Source organism: Anabrus simplex, chromosome 6, assembly GCF_040414725.1.
Source record: "Anabrus simplex isolate iqAnaSimp1 chromosome 6, ASM4041472v1, whole genome shotgun sequence".
In the NCBI taxonomy this organism is placed as follows: Eukaryota; Metazoa; Arthropoda; class Insecta; order Orthoptera; family Tettigoniidae; genus Anabrus; species Anabrus simplex.
Genome location: NC_090270.1, coordinates 237,697,927 through 237,717,563, shown reverse-complemented (window position 1 = coordinate 237,717,563; position 19,637 = coordinate 237,697,927). Strand labels below are relative to the sequence as shown.

The 19,637-nt window shown below is 41.2% G+C and overlaps 1 protein-coding gene across 2 annotated transcripts in view; it reads left to right on the top strand.

The window, feature by feature from the left end:
• Window positions 1-19,637, top strand: part of Abca3 (ATP binding cassette subfamily A member 3) — a 271,865-nt gene that overhangs the window by 238,501 nt on the left and 13,727 nt on the right. For both annotated transcript variants that reach the window (XM_067150289.2, XM_067150288.2), the window contains exon 29: window positions 2,202-2,353. In XM_067150289.2, the coding sequence (XP_067006390.2) occupies window positions 2,202-2,353 (152 nt within the window). The remainder of the gene's footprint in view (window positions 1-2,201; window positions 2,354-19,637) is intronic.

Here is a 19,637-nt window from a genome sequence, read left to right as displayed (position 1 = left end):
ATAAAGTTTACAATTTAATTTACGTCACACTGACACAGATAGGTCTTCTGTGATGATAGAATAGGAAAGGGCTAGGAGTGGGAAGGAAGCAGCCATGGCCTCAATTAAGGTGCAGCCCCAGCATTTGTCTGGTGTGAAAAAGGGAAACCACAGGAAACCACAGAAAATCATCTTCAGGGCTGCCAACAATGGGGTTTGAACCCAATATCTCTCGAATGCAAGCTACATGACCCAAACCATTCAGCCACTCGCTCAGTAAATAATAAAGTGTATTTGGTAGAATTTGATGATGATCTTTCATGAACAAATCATTCTGTTATTAATTAAATGTTTCCTTTCTAAGGTATTTCCTAGTTCTATTAATTTTACATTTGTCTCAACATAAGCCAACGGCCATGACCATGTTGAAACACCAGATCCCATGAGATCTACAAAGTTAAGCAACATTGGGCGTGGTCAAGATTTGGATGGGTTACCACACGCTGTTGGTGGGGGTAAGGGATAGGAGGAGCGGAAAGGAACTGGCCACCCTACCATACGTAAACTCCGGCTCAGGCACACCTCTGCCTTCAGGCAGAATACACCCTTACCTTACCTAGTCTCAACAAACTGGAAAACTTCAGAGTTACAGTATATGTACAAGGGCTGTAAATAAAGTGTAGTCCAGACACTTGCAGGAGGTCGGGCATGCGCAGATAGGATATGGGAGCGGTCAGGTGGCACTGTTGTTGATGTGCAGTGTGCATTTTAATGGGCATCTAGTTGGGAGTGTTGTTGCTGTGTGGCGTTGAAGTGAAGAGTGTCGATTTCACTGTTCTAAAGCATGTTTTCAAAAGGGATCAGCGTTCATGGATTGAAATCATGGTTGCCCGTAGCAAAAATGCATCAGATTGTTATCGAGGATTACGTGAAGCCTGTGGCAAGAGAATGCATTACTGTATAGGATGGTTGCACGATGGGTCAAGGCATTTTTTGCGGGTCAGGATGAGACTGCGAATTGCACCACGTAAGTCATCCATCCATTCCTCAAGATCAAATTGACATTGTGAGCTCTCGGTTCTGTAGACCATCAATGGACTGTCCAGGAATTATCTGTAGAGGTTGATCTCAGTCATCAAATGGTGCGGCACATACTGATAAAATGTCTTAACATGAGGAAAACTGCATCCTGTTGGGTTCCACACCAACTCACTGATGTACAGAAATGGCACCGGTTTGCACTGGCTGGCATCCACTTAGACAGATACCACAATGAAGGAGACGCATTTCTGCAGCGTATTCACCATCATTAAAAGTTCAATGGAATGAATGGCATCACCCAGGTTCACCAGGAACCCAGTAAGGTGAAGCTTATGCTGATTGTGGCATACAACTATGAGGTGTTATTGTTACCCATGCTGTGCCTGAGGGACAAACAGTCAACAGTGATTACTATTGCCTATTTCTGGAGCGATATCTGCATTCAGCTATACAGCGCAAACGTTCACGTTTATTGCGAGATGTATGCCCTGTTGTGTTGCATGACAATGCATGTTGTAGTGTCACTGTCATCAATGGAGAATGCCTTGCCAACAGACCCCAATGGCTTCCCAACATTTGGCAATAAGTCATAAACTTTGCAGGTGACTACATTGAAGGAATGCAATGCAATTGTACTTGTTGGTTCTATCAGTACTGCCACTACTTTATAAACAGCCCTCGTATATTACCTCAGAGTATTCATATTCTTAATGTTATACATGCTGTGGGTCAGTATTTCTCTGACAACATTACATAATGGTTTTCACAGGTGCATGACAATATGTTTATTAGTACGGTAATGTGAGTTATGGCTCTACTGAGTTCACATCTAAGTTTATCGTGTGTCTGAGTGTTTGTTAATTTTACTCTAGTTCAGATTCTAGTTTTGAAAACAAATCAAAAAGAAACATCCCAAGAGCTTTCCTTCATAATTTAAAGAGGAATATATTTCCTCTATGAAGGTATTTACCATGTCTAGGTTAACTCATTAAAAGTATTCTAATAATACCAAAAAAAGGAACTCACAGTGGCATTTAATATGAAAATTATGCTCCTTAATTTGGCATAGACCTTGTCAAAAAAATAAAAGAAAGGAAAAATGGGCTGCTAGCCATCTGACACCATTTCTATTTCATGTCTGTTGATCATGCAAGTCTTTGAGAATACGGATTTCATTACAGGGGCAACTTTAAGAGAAGAGTACCAAGGTCTTCTCACTTACTACATCAACAACAATAATTTAACCTGGGCAAGAATGTTTGGTCTTATGGAAGCTGCAAAGCAACAGCTGAGTATTGAAGATTATTCCTTGGGTCAAACCAGCCTAGAACAGGTGAGCATATGCCAATAACATTATTCTAATGCATTTTCTTAAATGAATGTTGTATGCTGTATAATAGATAGAAATCAATCTCAGCTTACCTACCAGGTGTTCTGTTACATTACAAGCAAGGGATACTGTGGTCCTTAACCAAAATTAAAATTTATTTTTTTATAATTTGCTTTATGTCACGCCGACACAAAAAGGTCTTATTGTGACGACGGGATAAGAAAGGGCTAGGAGTGTGAAGGAAGTGTCCATGGCCTTAATGACAGTACCTGGTATAAAAATGAGAAACCACTGAGAACCATCTTCAGGACTGCTGACCATGGGGTTCGATCCCACTACCTCCCGAGCACAACCTGACAGCTATGTGGCATGAACAGCACAGCCACTTGCTCGTCCAAATATATCTGTACGTGTGTGAATAGTTTGATAGTTTACAATAGAATGGTGTATAAAACTACATATGCCTGGGGATAGGAAGTTGAAATAAAATACTTAGTACTTTCAGCCATCCAATATTGTTTCTTCTCAGTCACTGTTTCTGGCTCTAGGAACCCCTCAAATCTTGTTCCTGAAAGTGATTCTGTTGTGGATGTCATGAACCACGATGTTCATTTCTTGCAGATCCTTCTTCATGTTAACAAACTATTTGTCACAAGATCAACACCCTCCACAGAACCATCATCACTTCCAATGTGTAACACAATCAGTTGCCTTTCCTATTGGGCTTGTTGAAATGGTAAAAAATCCTCTTAGTGAGTCTATCATTGGGCATTCTTGAAATATGTCCAAAGAATTTAATCCTTCATTTGTGTATTGTATCTGAAGTCCTGCTGCATGTTTTATATACCTCTTTGTTACTGCATAATTGGTATGTCTCAGCACATCCTTTTGGTCTGAGAATTTTTCTTAAAATCTTTCTTTCCTTCTTGATTTCTTCAGTGTCTTTTCTAGTTGTTAATCCCAGGTATTCTGAAGCATACAGGCACTCTGGTTGGATTACTGCCTGATAATGTCACAGTTTGGTCCTAATAGAAATTGCTTTCTTGATGTAGGTGTTTTTCGTTTAATATATATTATATGTATTGTAATCTACTGTATATATTCTTTTTCTCAAGTTATATAGTCAATATGGACCAACATGAGCATGATTATTTATAATTTAACAAATCCTTCAAGCATGTTATGTTTTTACTTCTCAGTCAGGAAATTACTTCAGCTTTCTTCCAGGATTTGTTTGTGATACATTCTAATTTCACACAGTGATAAGGAGCATTTTCTAACATGATAACATTACCAGGCATCAGTTTTAGTAATATTCTTTCAAACCACAATTTAAATACGTCACCAGTCATTTCATCGTGATAGTCTCTGTTTCTTTTTTAGACTCCAACACAAGGTCAACACCCTCCACAGAACCATCATCACTTCCAATGTGTAACACAATCAGTTGCTTACCCCTCCCTGCTGTACTGTATGTTTCAGCCATGTGCTTAAATCTAAAAGAAATGCCTGTTTCTTCGATTTTATGGTAGTCTTGCCATGCCTTTGATTGTATGCACTTCATTAATCCACGTCTCTTCCAAATAGTATAATTTCTGCCCCTGCGGTCTAAATTCTCTTATCTTGTGGAGACAACATCTACACAACAATATAATATCATCTCTGTCCACTACGATGTTTTTTCGATTTCTGATGATGAGCTTGAAACCTATTTCTTTCAGTAGCATGTGAAGGGAGGATTTATTTAATCTGGAAGTTCAGGATCAGAATTTACAGCTGATAAAACTTTGTTAACAGTAGGGGGTTCATTTTTTAAAAATCATGTGCACTTTTCTCTGGATAGCAGAGAGAACAAATTCATCGCATTCCACGTCCAAAACGCTTCTGACGCGTGGCCTCTTTTTACCCAGTATGGTAACATGTGAACCATGTGACCTTGCCGCGGTGGGGAGACTTGCGTGTCCCAATGATGCAGATAGCCAAGCCGTAGGTGCAACCATATCGGATGGGTATCTGTTGAGAGACCAGACTAACGAATGGTTCATCGAAAGGGCGGTAGCAGCCTTTCGGTAGTTGCAAGGGCGGCAGTCTGGATGATTGACTGATATGGCCTTGTAATAATACTCAACATGGCTTAGCTGTGTTGATACTGCTACACGGCTGAAAGCAACGGGAAACTACAGCCGTAACTAACTCCCGAGGACATGCAGCTCTCTCTGTATGAATGATGTACTGATGATGGCTTCCTCCCGGGTAAAATATTCCGGAGGTAAACTAGTCCCCCATTCGGATCTCCGGGTGGGGACTACACGAGAGGGGGCGATCATCAGGAAGATGGATACTGACGTTCTGCGAGTCGGAGCGTGGAATGTTAGAAGTTTGAATCGTTGTGGTAGGTTAGAGAATCTGAAAAGGGAGATGGATAGGCTAAAGTTAGATGTAGTTGGCATAAGTGAAGTACGTTGGCAGGAAGAACAAGATTTTTGGTCAGGCGACTACCGAATTATCAACACAAAATCAAACAGAGGAAATGCAGGAGTTGGTTTAATAATGAATAAGAAAATAGGGCAGCGGGTAAGCTACTACGACCAGCATAGTGAAAGAATTATTGTCGTCAAGATAGACACCAAACCAATGCCCACCACAATAGTGCAGGTCTATATGCCTACTAGTTCAGCGGATGATGAAGAAATCGAAAGAATATATGAGGAAATAGAAGATTTAATACAATATGTAAAAGGTGACGAGAATCTAATTGTGATGGGAGACTGGAATGCAGTGGTAGGCCAAGGAAGAGAAGGTAGTACAGTAGGAGAATTTGGATTGGGACAAAGGAACGAAAGAGGAAGTCGTCTGGTTGAATTCTGCACTGATCATAATTTAGTCCTTGCCAATACTTGGTTCAAACACCACAAACGACGGCTTTATACGTGGACGAGACCTGGAGACACTGGAAGGTATCAAATAGACTTCATTATGATTAGGCAGAGATTCACAAACCAGGTGTTGGATTGCAAAACTTTCCCAGGAGCAGACGTGGACTCTGACCACAACTTGTTGGTCATGAAATGCCATCTGAAGTTGAAGAAATTGAAGAAAGGAAAGAATGCAAAAAGATGGGATCTAGACAAGTTGAAAGAAAAGAATGTGAGGGATTGTTTCAAGGAACATGTTGCACAAGGACTAAATGAAAAGGCTGAAGGAAACACTATAGAGGAAGAGTGGAGAGTCATGGAAAATGAAGTCAGTAGGGCTGCTGAAGAAATGTTAGGAAGGAAGAAAAGATCAACTAAGAATCAGTGGATAACTCAGGAGATACTAGACCTGATTGATGAACGATGAAAATACAAGAATGCTAGAAATGAAGAGGGCAGAAAAGACTACAGGTGATTAAAGAATGAAGTGGATAGAAAGTGCAAGGTAGCTAAGGAGGAATGGCTGAAGGAGAAATGCAAGGATGTCGAAGGCTGTATGGTCCTGGGAAAGGTAGATGCTGCATACAGGAAAATCAAGGAAACCTTTGGAGAAAGGAAATCTAGGTGTATGAATATTAAGAGCTCAGATGGAAAACCACTTCTAGGGAAAGAAGACAAGGCAGAAAGATGGCAGGAACATATCCAACAGTTGTATCAAGGTAAAGATATAGATAATTTGGTTCTGGAACATGAAGAGGCTGTTGATGCTGATGAAATGGGAGACCCAATTTTGAGGTCAGAGTTTGACAGAGCTGTGAGTGACCTCAATAGGAACAAGGCACCTGGAATTGATGACATTCCCTCTGAATTACTGACTGCCTTAGGAGAAACCATCATGGCAAGGTTATTTCATTTAGTGTGCAAGATGTATGAGACAGGAGAAGTCCCATCCGATTTTCGGAAGAATGTTGTTATACCTATTCCCAAGAAAGCCGGTGCTGACAGGTGTGAAAACTACCGCACCATTAGTTTAGTATCTCATGCCTGCAAAATTTTAACACGTATTATTTACAGAAGAATGGAAAAACAAGTTGAAGCTGAGTTGGGAGAAGATCAATTTGGCTTCAGAAGAAATGTTGGAACACGTGAAGCTATCCTGACTTTACGTCTGATCTTAGAGGATCGAATCAAGAAGGACAAGCCCACGTACATGGCATTCGTAGATCTAGAAAAGGCATTCGATAATGTTGATTGGACCAAGCTATTTATGATTCTGAAGATGATAGGGATCAGATACCGAGAACGAAGAATTATCTACAATCTGTATAAAAATCAGTCTGCAGTTATAAGAATCGAGGGCTTTGAAAAAGAAGCAGCAATCCAGAAAGGAGTGAGGCAAGGCTGCAGTTTGTCCCCTCTCCTTTTCAATGTTTACATAGAACAGGCAGTAAAGGAAATCAAAGAGAAATTTGGAAAGGGAATCACAGTCCAAGGAGAAGAAATCAAAACCTTGAGATTTGCTGATGATATTGTTATTTTATCTGAGACTGCAGAAGATCTCGAGAAGTTGCTGAATGGTATGGATGAAGTCTTGGGTAAGGAGTACAAGATGAAAGTAAATAAGTCTAAAACAAAAGTAATGGAGTGCAGTCGAACGAAGGCAGGTGATGCAGGAAATATTAGATTAGGAAATGAAGTCTTAAAGGAAGTAGATGAATATTGTTACTTGGGTAGTAAAATAAGTAACGATGGCAGAAGTAAGGAGGACATAAAATGCAGACTAGCACAAGCAAGGAAGAGCTTTCTTAAGAAAAGAAATTTGCTCACTTCAAACATTGATATCGGAATTAGAAAGATGTTTTTGAAGACTTTCGTGTGGAGCGTGGCATTGTATGGAAGTGAAACATGGACGATAACTGGCTCAGAAAGAAAGAGAATAGAAGCTTTTGAAATGTGGTGTTACAGAAGAATGCTGAAGGTGAGATGGATAGATCGAATCACGAATGAAGAGATACTGAATCGAATTGGTGAGAGGAGATCAATTTGGCTAAATTTGACGAGAAGAAGAGATAGAATGATAGGACACATCTTAAGACACCCAGGACTTGTTCAGTTGGTTTTTGAAGGAAGTGTAGGGGGTAAGAATGGTAGGGGTAGACCAAGGTATGAATATGACAAGCAGATTAGAGAAGATGTAGGATGCAATAGTTACGTAGAAATGAAAAGGTTAGCACAGGATAGGGTGGCATGGAGAGCTGCATCAAACCAGTCTATGGACTGATGACTCAAACAACATGGTAACATGGCAATAGTAGAAAATTCTTGTTGTCGTCAGCTCCTGCTTGGCAATCTGGTGATGAATAAGCATACCACTACAGCAACCAATGGTAAGGCATTCTTAAATTCAAACCCACATTATTGTAGAAGTCTTCCTTGTGAACAGTCAAGTTTTTCTTCTGAGGACACGGAACAAAGTTCTCTGCGAAGCGTAAAGAGTTTCACCTTGTTTTCTTGATACGGCATAAGCCCAAAAGCCTATATCATACTTTAAAAAAAAAGATGTGATTGGCAGTTAATTAGGATTTCTATCATGCCATCACTGAGAGAATCGAGGCACTGTAACGCCATTGTAAGAATGAGTAGGATATCAAGGCACACGGAACACATTCTTGTTACTCTTCAAAACAAGTATTTGTATTCTATCCAGCAAGAGTCAGTGGTTCCTCCTAGCAGGTATAAGAAACTGTAATGCTGCCATTCTTGTTTACCAGAATAGGCATGGACATATTTCTAGCATGTAATGATTTATTAGTTGCAAAAACCAAGCCTGAGCACTGCTCACGCACCGTGTATGGCAATAAACGAGGGACACTTGGGCAACATGTTCAATGTGTTACAGAACAGCGGAGGGGGTTATAGGTCGAAATTATGGGATCCTTCTTCTTATTCTTCTTCTTCTTCTTACTGCGTTACGGCCTCTGTGGGACCACGGACAGCTCCTTCATGGATTGCATTTTCTTCTTCTCCTCCCAGAACCTCTTCATCCTTTCTCTTCTTCTCTCCCGCTCTTCTTCCGAGATATTCAGTATCCTCTTCTCTTGTCTACTCCACTGGTGACTCTCAATCCTTTTCCTGTATCCATCCCTATCATTGATCTCTGGCATATTAGTCGGTATGTACTTGCTTTTCCAATTTTCCTTTTCTTCCACCTTGATCCCCAATTCTGACCAATCTTTCCGGAGTTCAACTACCCACTTGGTTCCTGTCTTTCCTCATGTCCTCGCTGTTGTTTCCCATCCTGATTACATGTCCCGCAAAACCGTGCTCTTTTCAGTCTGATTTCTTCTGAGATTGTCCTCATGTTCCGGTATAGTTCTTCCCTGGGTCTCCTCATCCATCTCTCACCTCCTCTCTTAGGGCCTAGTATTTTCCTCAATATTTTTCTCTCTTCTTTCTCTAGTTGTTCCGCACCATTTCTTCCTAGTGCTATTGTCTCAGCAGCATATAATACAGCATTTCTCACCGTTGCCTTGTAATGTCTGATCTTTGCTGTTTTCATATGTTTAAATGTCAATAAGAGGCTCTTAAAAATTGTAATGTTATCCTATAGGATGATTAATAATGGAGATAGCAATACAATTTGATTTTTTAAATGTAACAGAAAGTACTAATTAATACAGCTGACATAAAACGAAGTTCAAAATTTTTACAAATTCAAAGCTGTGGGTATTTTTAAAATTGGATATTACTTTCTGAAATAGTGGCAATATTTTAACATGCTATTTGGGTGAGCTGTATTACATAGCAACCAATAGCGCAAGGCTGGGCATTACATTCTGGAGATGTTCACATACACGCTTGTTATAACTAGGGCAACACAGTATCAAAGTAGAGAAAGCAGTCAGTAACATATTTTATAAATGCAATGAGATGTATCCTTTGATTTCAAGCCTTTCATAGAGCAAGCTAAATGTGGGAAAGGGAGGGTGCAGTGGGTGAAAGAATTAAGCATCTATGTTATGAAAGAACAGAACAAAAGCTTGACGTAATATACAGTGAAACCTCATTAGTGCGTTCCTCATTAACATGTTTTCCCACTTAGCACGTTGTAAATTCGAAGGCCAGATTCTCATCGTATTAAATCTATATAAAAATACCTCGTTTATCGTGTCATGAATTTTCACTATTACCGCTTAGAACGATCACAATTTTCCTAGCCCTAAAAATGTTATTTGTCATACCTTGTGAAACAAACATGATTTTCAACTCAGGTAAGAGCCGTCGCCACAGTTGCATGATTACGGAAAAAGTAAGCTTATTTGTGCTTGTATTCCATTCAAAAGTTAGAAATGTATTTTGTGTTGAGTGGTACAGTGAAGTTTTTTTCGTGTAATACAGTAGCCTATATCTGGATTAGGAATATAATCATGTGAAACTGACTAGCGTGGTGCATATTTGTCTTGTAATAGCCTAGGTATGGATTCGGAAAAAGTGAAATTCCTTTCTAATCAACAGGGGCAAAGCGTCAGGGGAGACAGGGTAGACAGCATGTACCCTTAACATTTTGTGAATGAAAAATTGTCTAGTTAATTCAATTATTAGAACATTAATAATTTCCACATACATGACATTATTGTATTCCCTGCTTTACTTATTTTCATCTCGCTTCGGTGATGCTCAGGGTCGCGTCAGTTACATGAAGCATGTAGGCAAAAATTGACGCTGTCCATTCTGTGTATGTTCCCTTTGATTTTCAAAGCTTCCAGACAGGGCAACACTAACGCTGCCTGTAGGTGCTGACTGTGGAACTATGACTTTCCTACAGCGAGAGTTCTCAGCCCAGTAGACAGACTAACTAGCGTCTCTTCTTGCTCTCATTGGCTACTATTTGGATCTCAGTTATAAAGGTGCTCTTATTAGTTACCCAGATGAGTAAAGGGACATAGTTTCACCGTGGGACTCTCAGGTACTCACCCTAAAAAAAAAATCAGACATACTTTTAATGTAATTAATTTGAATTGAATTTATTGTAAGACAGTCTAAAAATTACATAATGACATAATAATATTCAAATGCAAAGTATAGTAAACTTACACCTAATAAATGCCGGGCTGAGTGGCTCAGACAGTTGAGGCGCTGGCTTCCTAACCCTAACTTGGCATGTTCGATCCTGGCTCAGTCCAGTGGTATTTGAAGGTGCTCAAATACGTCAGCCTCATGTCAATAGATTTACTGGCACATAAAAGAAATCCTGCGGGACTAAATTCCCACTCTTCGGGTCTCCGAAAACTGTAAAAGTAGTTAGTGGGATGTAAAGCCAATAACTTTATTGTTATTACATGTAATGAATGAATGGTAGCATCAAAATCCTTCAAGTACATGCATTTCCTTGCCCGCTAATATTAGTTACAGTATTATAACCCCAACAAATATTAGCTTACATTCTCAATAATGAACTTCAGAGTGTGTATACGGCACTGGCGTAGCCAAGAGGGGGCCCAGGGAGGCCGACCCCCCCCCCCCCACCAAATGTTTCCCGAAATTAGAGCGAGGATCAGCCATTGTTTTACGTACGGTACAAACAACTTAAAAACTTACTCCGAAATGTTATATTAATGTAGCGACGAAGAATCTACTAGCAAGGCTCAATAGGGCCTTAAATAATTCTCCATATTTGTAGGCTGCTTGAATGAAAGGAAAACACTTAGGATTGTGATGCGCGGGGATATTTCCCTGTAGAGGCCTCAGTATTGGGAACGTAGTGTTGACAAATGTTAAGACATGAGGAAAGGTGCAATTAGCAAGGGATTACTCAGTAGGGGGCCGGAATGTGACCACCAGATAACGGGGGCCACGTCCAGAAACAGTTTCAAGCTTGCAACATCGTGTCAGCTTTTGCACATCGGTTTCCGGAAACAACAATGTCCCAGGGATCCTCAGGTTGTACCTTGGTTGAGAGATGTGCTGTGTTTAAGTTGCAGCGTTGGGAAGACTGTGACAGGATTGGTGAGCTGCACGTTAGTTCATCATTTTGTGCCATATAAGTTTTTTTGAAGAGGGACCGTTTTGTCACTGTATATCCTCGGTAAGTTATGAAAAAGTTTTTTTTATTTTTAATTCTAACAGTAGCAAAACTAAGTTCGATAGGTAGGCCTATATATTTTGCCAAATGCCCAGGGACTGATTGGAACCTCAAATGGCACCATCAAATGTGCGGGTAACTATTCTGTACTTAGTGGGCGTGATAACTCTGTTCTAATGGTTCTATCTTCTCATCAGGATGGCCCAGGCTTGAATCGCAATCGATGCATGAAACATTTTTAAAATGGAGAGTCACGTTCTATTGATATGGATTCTACTTAAAAGACTAGGTCCTGTCCCTTACCTTTCTTTTTACTTTTGACTCATTACCGCATCATTTATGGCGGTGTATTTTGAGTATCCAACTATTCTTCGGGCTTACCTTGTACCTTAAATGGTGAGTGGATGCAGTGGCGTACCCACAAAATAATTTCAGTCCAGGCCAGTACCGGTAGCGTGGATACAACTTTTCCTTGGAAGAGGTTGTGAAAAGATTTTTATTTTTATTTAGAATTTGCTTTACGTTGCACCATAGGTCTTATTGCGACGATGGGAAAGGAAAAGGCTAAGAGTGGGAAGGAAGCGACCGTGGCCTTAGTTGAGGTACAGCTCCAGCATTTGCCTGTTGTGAAAATGGGAAACCACGGAAACCATCTTTAGGGCTACCGACAATGGGGTTTGAACCCACTATCTCCCAGATGCAAGCACGCAGCTGTGCGCACTTAACTGCACGGCCAACTCGCCCAGTGGATATGAAAAGAAAGCCGGTCCTACCGAATGCGGTGATGGATCTTCAGTAGATATTGATGGTTTTGATTGTTACCATGTACAATCATAGCTTCTGTGCTCTTAACATAAACCAGCTGCATTATTGAAACTGTTCATAAAATTGATAATATCGTTCTTCGTTCGTGAGGAAGTAGAATCTTCATTTAATTTATCTTCTTCTAAAAAGGAACCTCTTTGGTATTACACCCCTTGAAGGTGATTACCTTCCAGATCGTAGATATTTGGATTACGGGAAACTCAAGGCCAACTCTACTGCACCCAAAAACAAGGCTGTATCTTCCCCATCCCATGCCTTTCTTACCTCTGTCAGTGCCGGAAATCGAATGCAGGATGCCTTAAGTCAAATTCTAAAATAAGGAGACCTAAAAGTAACCAGCCGGCCCTGCAGTGTGGGGGTAGCATGCCTGCCTCTTACTGGAGGCCCCTAGTTCGATTTCTGGACAGGTCAGCGATTTTTACCTGGATCTGAGGGTTGGTTCGAGGTACACTCAGCCCACGTGTTTATAATTGAGGAGCTATGTGATGGTAAGATGGCGGCCCCGGTCTAGAAAGCCAAGAATAACAGCGGAGAGGATTTGTCGCACAGACTACACGACACCTCGTAATCTGCAGGCCTCCAGGCTGAACAGCGGTTGCTTGGTAGGAGATGGCCCTTCGGGGCTGTTACGCCATGGACTTTGGTGTGGAAAAGTGAACAGAGAAGGAAGCGACACCCCTGCAAGGCACTTCAGCTTCCAGCTAGTTCTTCTATCTGGCCTCGTGCATTTCAGACAAATGGAAAACGTACGCCTTAATAAGTGCTCCTCATAAGTCCTTTGTAAAAATACTGACTGCATCTATTTATAAAAATAATCACAAATGCCTCCTTTTCATATGGCTCAATTGGTTGATTCACTATACTTCTGACTCTGAGTTCGCAGATTCAAATCCCGGCTTGGTTCGATGGTCCTTAAAATGGTGTTGAAATGGCAACAGCTCCGTGTCGTTGGTTTCTGGCACGTTAATAAAAATTATACATACCAATATTAGCATCACAGAACTACAATTTTTTGCACCGTTTCCCACATTTTGCACTTCTCCTGAATCTCAAATGAAGTGAGAGTTTCCGTTGACTTTTCCTCCTCCTCTTCCCCGGACGAGATCTCCATAACCTCCTCCTGTGGTTCGCGATGCAGGTCCATCAGTTCGTTGGTGGTCAGTTCCTGGCTATGTTCTTCCACGAGATCTTGAATGTCCACGTCACTGTCACCTCCAGCCCCCTAGTCTTTCCTAAGGACACAATTGTCATCGACAATCGGCGGCTCATTGTCACCAACAATCCTCTCAAAGTCACGTCCAAGAACACAGTCAGGCCTCGGCTTTCTCCAAGCGGAAGTAAGAGTTCTCTTGGTGACTCCATCCCAGGCTTTATCGATGATCTTCAGGCAGTTCACGATGGGGAAATTATTTCTCCCAAACTCTTGGAGGGTAAGGTTTGTTCCTTCGGTCACTTCGAAGCATTGCTGAAATAATGCTTTGGTGTATAGCTTCTTGAAATTTGAAATGACTTGCTTATCCATAGGCTGGAGTAGTGTTGGGAGGAAGGAACTTAACCTTAACGAACTTGAAATCCTCCAGTAAGCCGTCCTCAAGGCCTCAAGGAGGATGAGCCAGGAAAATTGTCCATAACCAGCAAGACTTTGGACGGCAAATTATTCTCTGAAAGGTATTTCTTCACTACAGGACCAAAGATCTCGTTCATCCATTCAACAAACGAACAGGGAAGGGGAAAACGTAGGCACGCGTGACGCTCGTATTGCTGAACCTCACTCGCTTATCAAGTTACAATTTATTTAAAATGTTTGCTCGTCTTGCAACACTCATAGACCAAGATACTAGCATTCCGAGGTTTCACTGTAGTCAGTATAATGGAATTCATCATTTTGTAACATGTTTTGGCATTAATCTCTAACAACAATTAATATAAGACGCAGGGGAAAAAAGCCTAGGTACATTGGCCATGTTGCTAAGGGCTTCGCCGTTCAGAGCTTACACCCGCCTGCACTCTTCCTTCCCCATACAAGGCAGTATTATTCTTCCAGGCTCCTCTCGCACCCTGCACACATGTTAACTCATGGGACCTACTGAGGGCTCTACTGCCACAGTCTGAGCGCCTTAAGACTAAAGAGAAATCATGCTGCTGGATAGCAGCCACGGTCTGAAGTATGCAGTGTGTTAAACAGGGTCTATTTCAATGCTCCGGTCATTTTCTTGAAAATAGAAAATTGAAATGTTTAAAGCCAAAATAATAAACTGAATAAACTGAATAACTGAATATCACACCGCATAAGTTTGACTTTGCTACATTTGTCCATCTCTTTACATAATCAAATACAGAGTGAGATAATGTTAAATGTTTTTGAAAAGGCGGCGGGGTAGTGCCCAAAAGCTCTTCATGCATGAACCGCCACTGCTGTATGATGTTTTAGAACTCTATGAAAGGGACGAGGTCAATTTCAAGGCATATAATTAAAACTTTAACTATATTATTATCAAATAGAAATAACTGAGACAAGATCTTTAAATGTGAGTTGACTTTGTTGCTAATTAAGTATTGGAAAGGAAAAGGTTTCTCCTTGTGTCCTCTTTCAGTTGATCTCTCTTCCTACTCTGACCTACTATTGTGTTTGTCCTGTTATGCATACCTTTTCTTGCCAGAAAAGTCAACATATGAGATACCAAGAGAGTTAGTTTCCCATTTGTGCAGTATGCTTCAGGCACTTACAGCTCAGTCTTCAGAGAATTAGATTTTCAGTCAAATCTTCTGATGACCGAGCTTGATAGCTGCAGTGGCTTAAGTGCAGCCAGTATCCAGTATTTGGGAGATAGTGGGTTCAAACCCCACTGCTGGCAGTCCTGAAGATGGTTTTCCGTGGTTTCCCCATTTCCACACCGGGCAAATGCTGGGGCTGTACCTTAATAAAGGCCACGGCTGCTTCCTTTCCACTCCTAGGTACTTTCCTGTCTTGTCATCACCATAAGACCTATCTGTATTGGTGCGACGTGAAAACAACTTGAAAAAAAAAGAAACTTCTGATGTGTCAGCTACTTCGCTGCTTTATCTGTGCAACGGAACAATCTATTCTAAAGGAGGAAGCCTCAAGCAATGGAATGAAGAGAATCATAAATAAACAGCCCAATTTCATTACTGTGCAATATCATTTTAATTACAAAATGTGTTCCAAACACCCACTCTCTTGTTTTGCATGAAGGACCATACACCTCATAATGCTTTCTTGCACTTTTAACAACATAAAGGGTGTGACACTTTCACTTGCTGCCCTAATCCTTCGCACAAGATCACTCCTGTTATCAGTTAATGTTGTGTAAATATGTCATGCATTGCACTAAAAGAAATCCATCTCTTTGACTTCCCCCATACACTAACAGCATATCTGCCAACTCCTCGTTACTATAACAGCCCCGCTCCATTCAAAACAGAAATACTGTGTTGAGTAGCTCAGACAGTAGAGCACTGGTCATTTGAGCCCGACTTGGCAGGTTCGATCCTGGCTCAGTCTGTTGGTATTCGAAGGTGCAGACACATCAGCCTTGTGTCAGTAGATTTAATGGCACATAAAAGAACTCATGTGGGACAAACTTCCGGCACTTTGACATCTCCAAAAACCGCCAAAGTAGTAAGTGGGACGTAAAATCAATAACATTATCATTACATTAACAACAAACAACATACAACCAAAACATTTACAAATATTTTACTGTGGGATAATAATAATATTAATAATAATAATAATAATAATAATAATAATAATAATAATAATATTTTTTTCTTTTACGAGGGAAGTGTGGGAAATCTTTCATTAGACACTTGTGAGGGTCCGCACTCCACAAGCGTGTGAGATTCCTACTCACTAAAACCCACACACCCTTTTCCCACGACGTATATCTCCGCCCCGGAACCGCTCTCGCATTACTTCAGGGCGGCGTTGTGCTAATTTCTCAGGTTTCTTCTTCTTTATTTCTCCTTACTGTCGTTCATGAGCATTCATATCTCTCTTTTTCTGACGCAGGATGCCTTCTACATATACTGCTATCTGATCCCAAGATTCTTGGTTTCGTAGCATCGCGTGCACAATAGTTTCTGGCGTCAACTCTCCTTGCTCAGTATATAAACATCTTCTCTGAGTTGACCAATGATAGCATACGAAAAATGTGTGAAATACATCATCTATATCATTGCAATAAATACACGCCGAGTCGCTCGCTCTACCTACTCTATGTAGAAATTTCCGGAAGTATCCGTGACCCGTCTATAGTTGCATGATGTAAAAGTTAACCTCGCCATGAGCTCGGGCAACCCAATCAGTTAGGCGTGGTATCGGCCGCTTAGTCCATTTTCCTCGAGGATCTTCCTCCCATCTTTGCTGCCACCGCTCCATTCGTTGCCTATAAGCTAGCTCCTTAGCGCGCTTCTTTCCGAGCTCTCCTTGAGTTCGCCAGACTTCCTGCCTCTCTAAGGCAAGTAAATCAATCGGTGCTACTGCTGCTATCGTAAGGACCGCAAGTTCGGATACTGTGCGATATGCGCTTGTAATACGCAAAGCTGATCTCCGCTGTACCGCAGCTATCCTTCGCCGGTATTTTTCAAACTTCAGAGATTCAGCCCAGACTTCAGCACCATATAGAAGTGTCGAGTGAACTATCGACATCAGAAGTCGTCGTTTGCTAGACTTCGGACCTTTAACGTTGCTCATTAATCTACTCAGCGCAATCGTTGTTTTCACCGCCTTATCTGTCACCCGTTTGATATGATCCCAAAAAGTAAGTTTGCTATCAAGTGTCACTCCGAGATACTTTATACTTCTAGATGTTTCTATTTCTGTTTGTCCAATATACATTGGAATGACGGTCGTGATCCTTTTTCTTGTCAAGAGAACAATCTCCGTTTTATGATCTGCAAGCTGTAATCTGTGATTCGCCATCCAATCTTTCACCCGTCGCATTACTTGATTTAGCTTAAACTGAGCCAACTCCAAATTTCGAGCAACTATCAAAACAGCTATATCGTCAGCATAGCCCACTAGCGTTGTGTCTTCCGGCATCTCTAACCTCAACAATCCATCATACACTATGTTCCACAGATTTGGGCCAAGGATGGACCCTTGTGCTGCACCAGCTGTGAGCCGTTTCACTCTTTGCCCATCTTCTGTGTGATATACTAGAGTACGATCTTTCAAATAATTTCTCATTATGCGCATGAGATACTCCGGTAGTTTGAAAGTATTTTGAAGCGCTTCCAATATGTCATTCCAACTGATCGAGTTGAAAGCGTTCTTAACATCAAGGGTTACAAGGAGTGTCACTTTTCGAGAGTGATGATTACCCATTTGTGCCCTTTTAGCTGTATTCAACACTTCCCATACTGCATTGATTGTCGAATGCCCTCCTCGAAAACCATGTTGACGATCAGAGAGGTCGGCAGCTAGTTGAACTGCTGAAAGTATTCTTGGCTGCAAAAGTTTATCTAATCCTTTACCAGCAGTATCCAGCATACATAAAGGCCTATAGCCCCCAGATTTTCCTTTGCTTATTAAAACTAGCCGAGCTGTTTTCCAGCGAACACTGAACACCCCCGATAGCAGGCTGTTATTGTACATTTTCAGCAGTAGTTGTGGACAGGAATCTGCTATCAGCTTTAATATCTCTGCTGGAATACTATCTGGTCCTGGGGCCTTTTTATTTCTAAGGGACCTAATCGCTCTCATCAATTCTTCTCGTGTAAAAAGTGGCACATCATCTATGAAGTCATCATCATCATCATCATCGTCATCATCAGCATCAGACCTCTCAGGATGATCTGGGAATAATGTATCCACAATATCCTTCATTGCATTTGAGTCCATGATCGGGTTCGCGAAACTTCCAATTTTCTTCATAACGATCTTGTATCCTAAACCCCATGGATCATCATCCACCTCTTTAGCCATTTTCCACCATTTGTCAACTTTACTCTTTTTGATAGCATTTCTCAGTTCTTTCTTCACCGACTTATACTCAGCTGTGAGTGAGGTGTCTTCTTGGCTGACTCGTGCTCTCTGTGCCTTCCGTCTAAGTTGCAGACAACGTCTTCTCTGATCAGCAATATCTTTGGTCCACCAGTACGCTGAACGCTTCTTGTTTCGTGATGTTTTACGAGTCATGGAAAGATCACATGCTCTCCCAATAAGCTCCATGGTAAGCTCAACACATTTCTCAGCGGCTTCTTTCCTTTTATAACAACATATTTGTTCTGTTATACTATCCATTTCATTTCTTAGGATAGCAAGAAATGTTTCTTTGTCCATACTTTCTATATTCCACCGCGTTGGTTCATACGATGTACCAGTAATATTAATCTGTGAAGTTTCAGGAAGAATACAAAAAGTAATGTACTGGTGATCACTTCCCGTGTATTCTTCAATCACCCGCCAGTCATTGATATTCGACACGATGTCCTCAGATACAAAAGTCACGTCCGGTATGGTTCCTCTACAGCCCGGTCGTCGAAAAGTTGGCACGTTTCTAATATTAGTGACCGTCAAACCCAGCCTAGCGGCCATCTCCATAGTTCGGCACCCTCTAGAGTCATACTGTGGCATACCCCATTCTAGTGCCTGGGCATTGAAATCACCAGCCACGATTAAACCGTTGTCAAAACCTTGTAATACGTCCTCTAGGCCATCCAGCTTAGCCTGAAATTCAAATACTGACTCATTTGGCGTAAAGTAACAGCTCACTAAAGCATATCTACCAGTGCGGACCCAAACAAAACCGTCTCCGCATCCCTGGTTTGATACTGGGCACCTACCCAAATCTGGTATCCAAATTGCAGCTGTCCCACAATTATCCACGAACCATCCTGGGTGATCTCTGTCTTGATAAGGTTCACTGAGAAGAAATACGTCTACTCCTATCTCAAAGGTCATCTGCGTCAAAAGATCATTGGCAGTTCTACTCCTATGCATATTTGCCTGAATAACCTTCATCATTTACTGCTAGTTTTAGCCTTTTCGAGAGCTTCACGAAATGCTGTGCAGGCTTTTGAGCCAAGTACATGACTTCGATTAGCTTCGTCGACGTTAATGTCTGTGCAAATTATGCATCTCGGATTTGCTTTGCAACCTACCGCCCTATGCCCGGCTTCTTCGCACTTAAAACAAATTTTGCTTCTATCTGCACCTTTGCAGTTTCGTGCATGGTGTCCATACAAAAGACATCGAAAGCAGCGAGATACCACGATCCGTTTTCGGATTCTACAATCCAACCATCCTATTTTAATTTTACCCATATCTAAAAGTTTCTGGGCCTCCTTATCTTCTATCTCAATGATAGCAAGTTTTTGCCCTCAGCTGTTCTGTTTATTAATTGAGACTTTCAGTTCTCCTTCGAAATTCTGAAGATCCTGTCTTACAGCTTCCTCTACATCTAAAGCAGTGGTGATACTGTCCATGTCCCGAATTTCT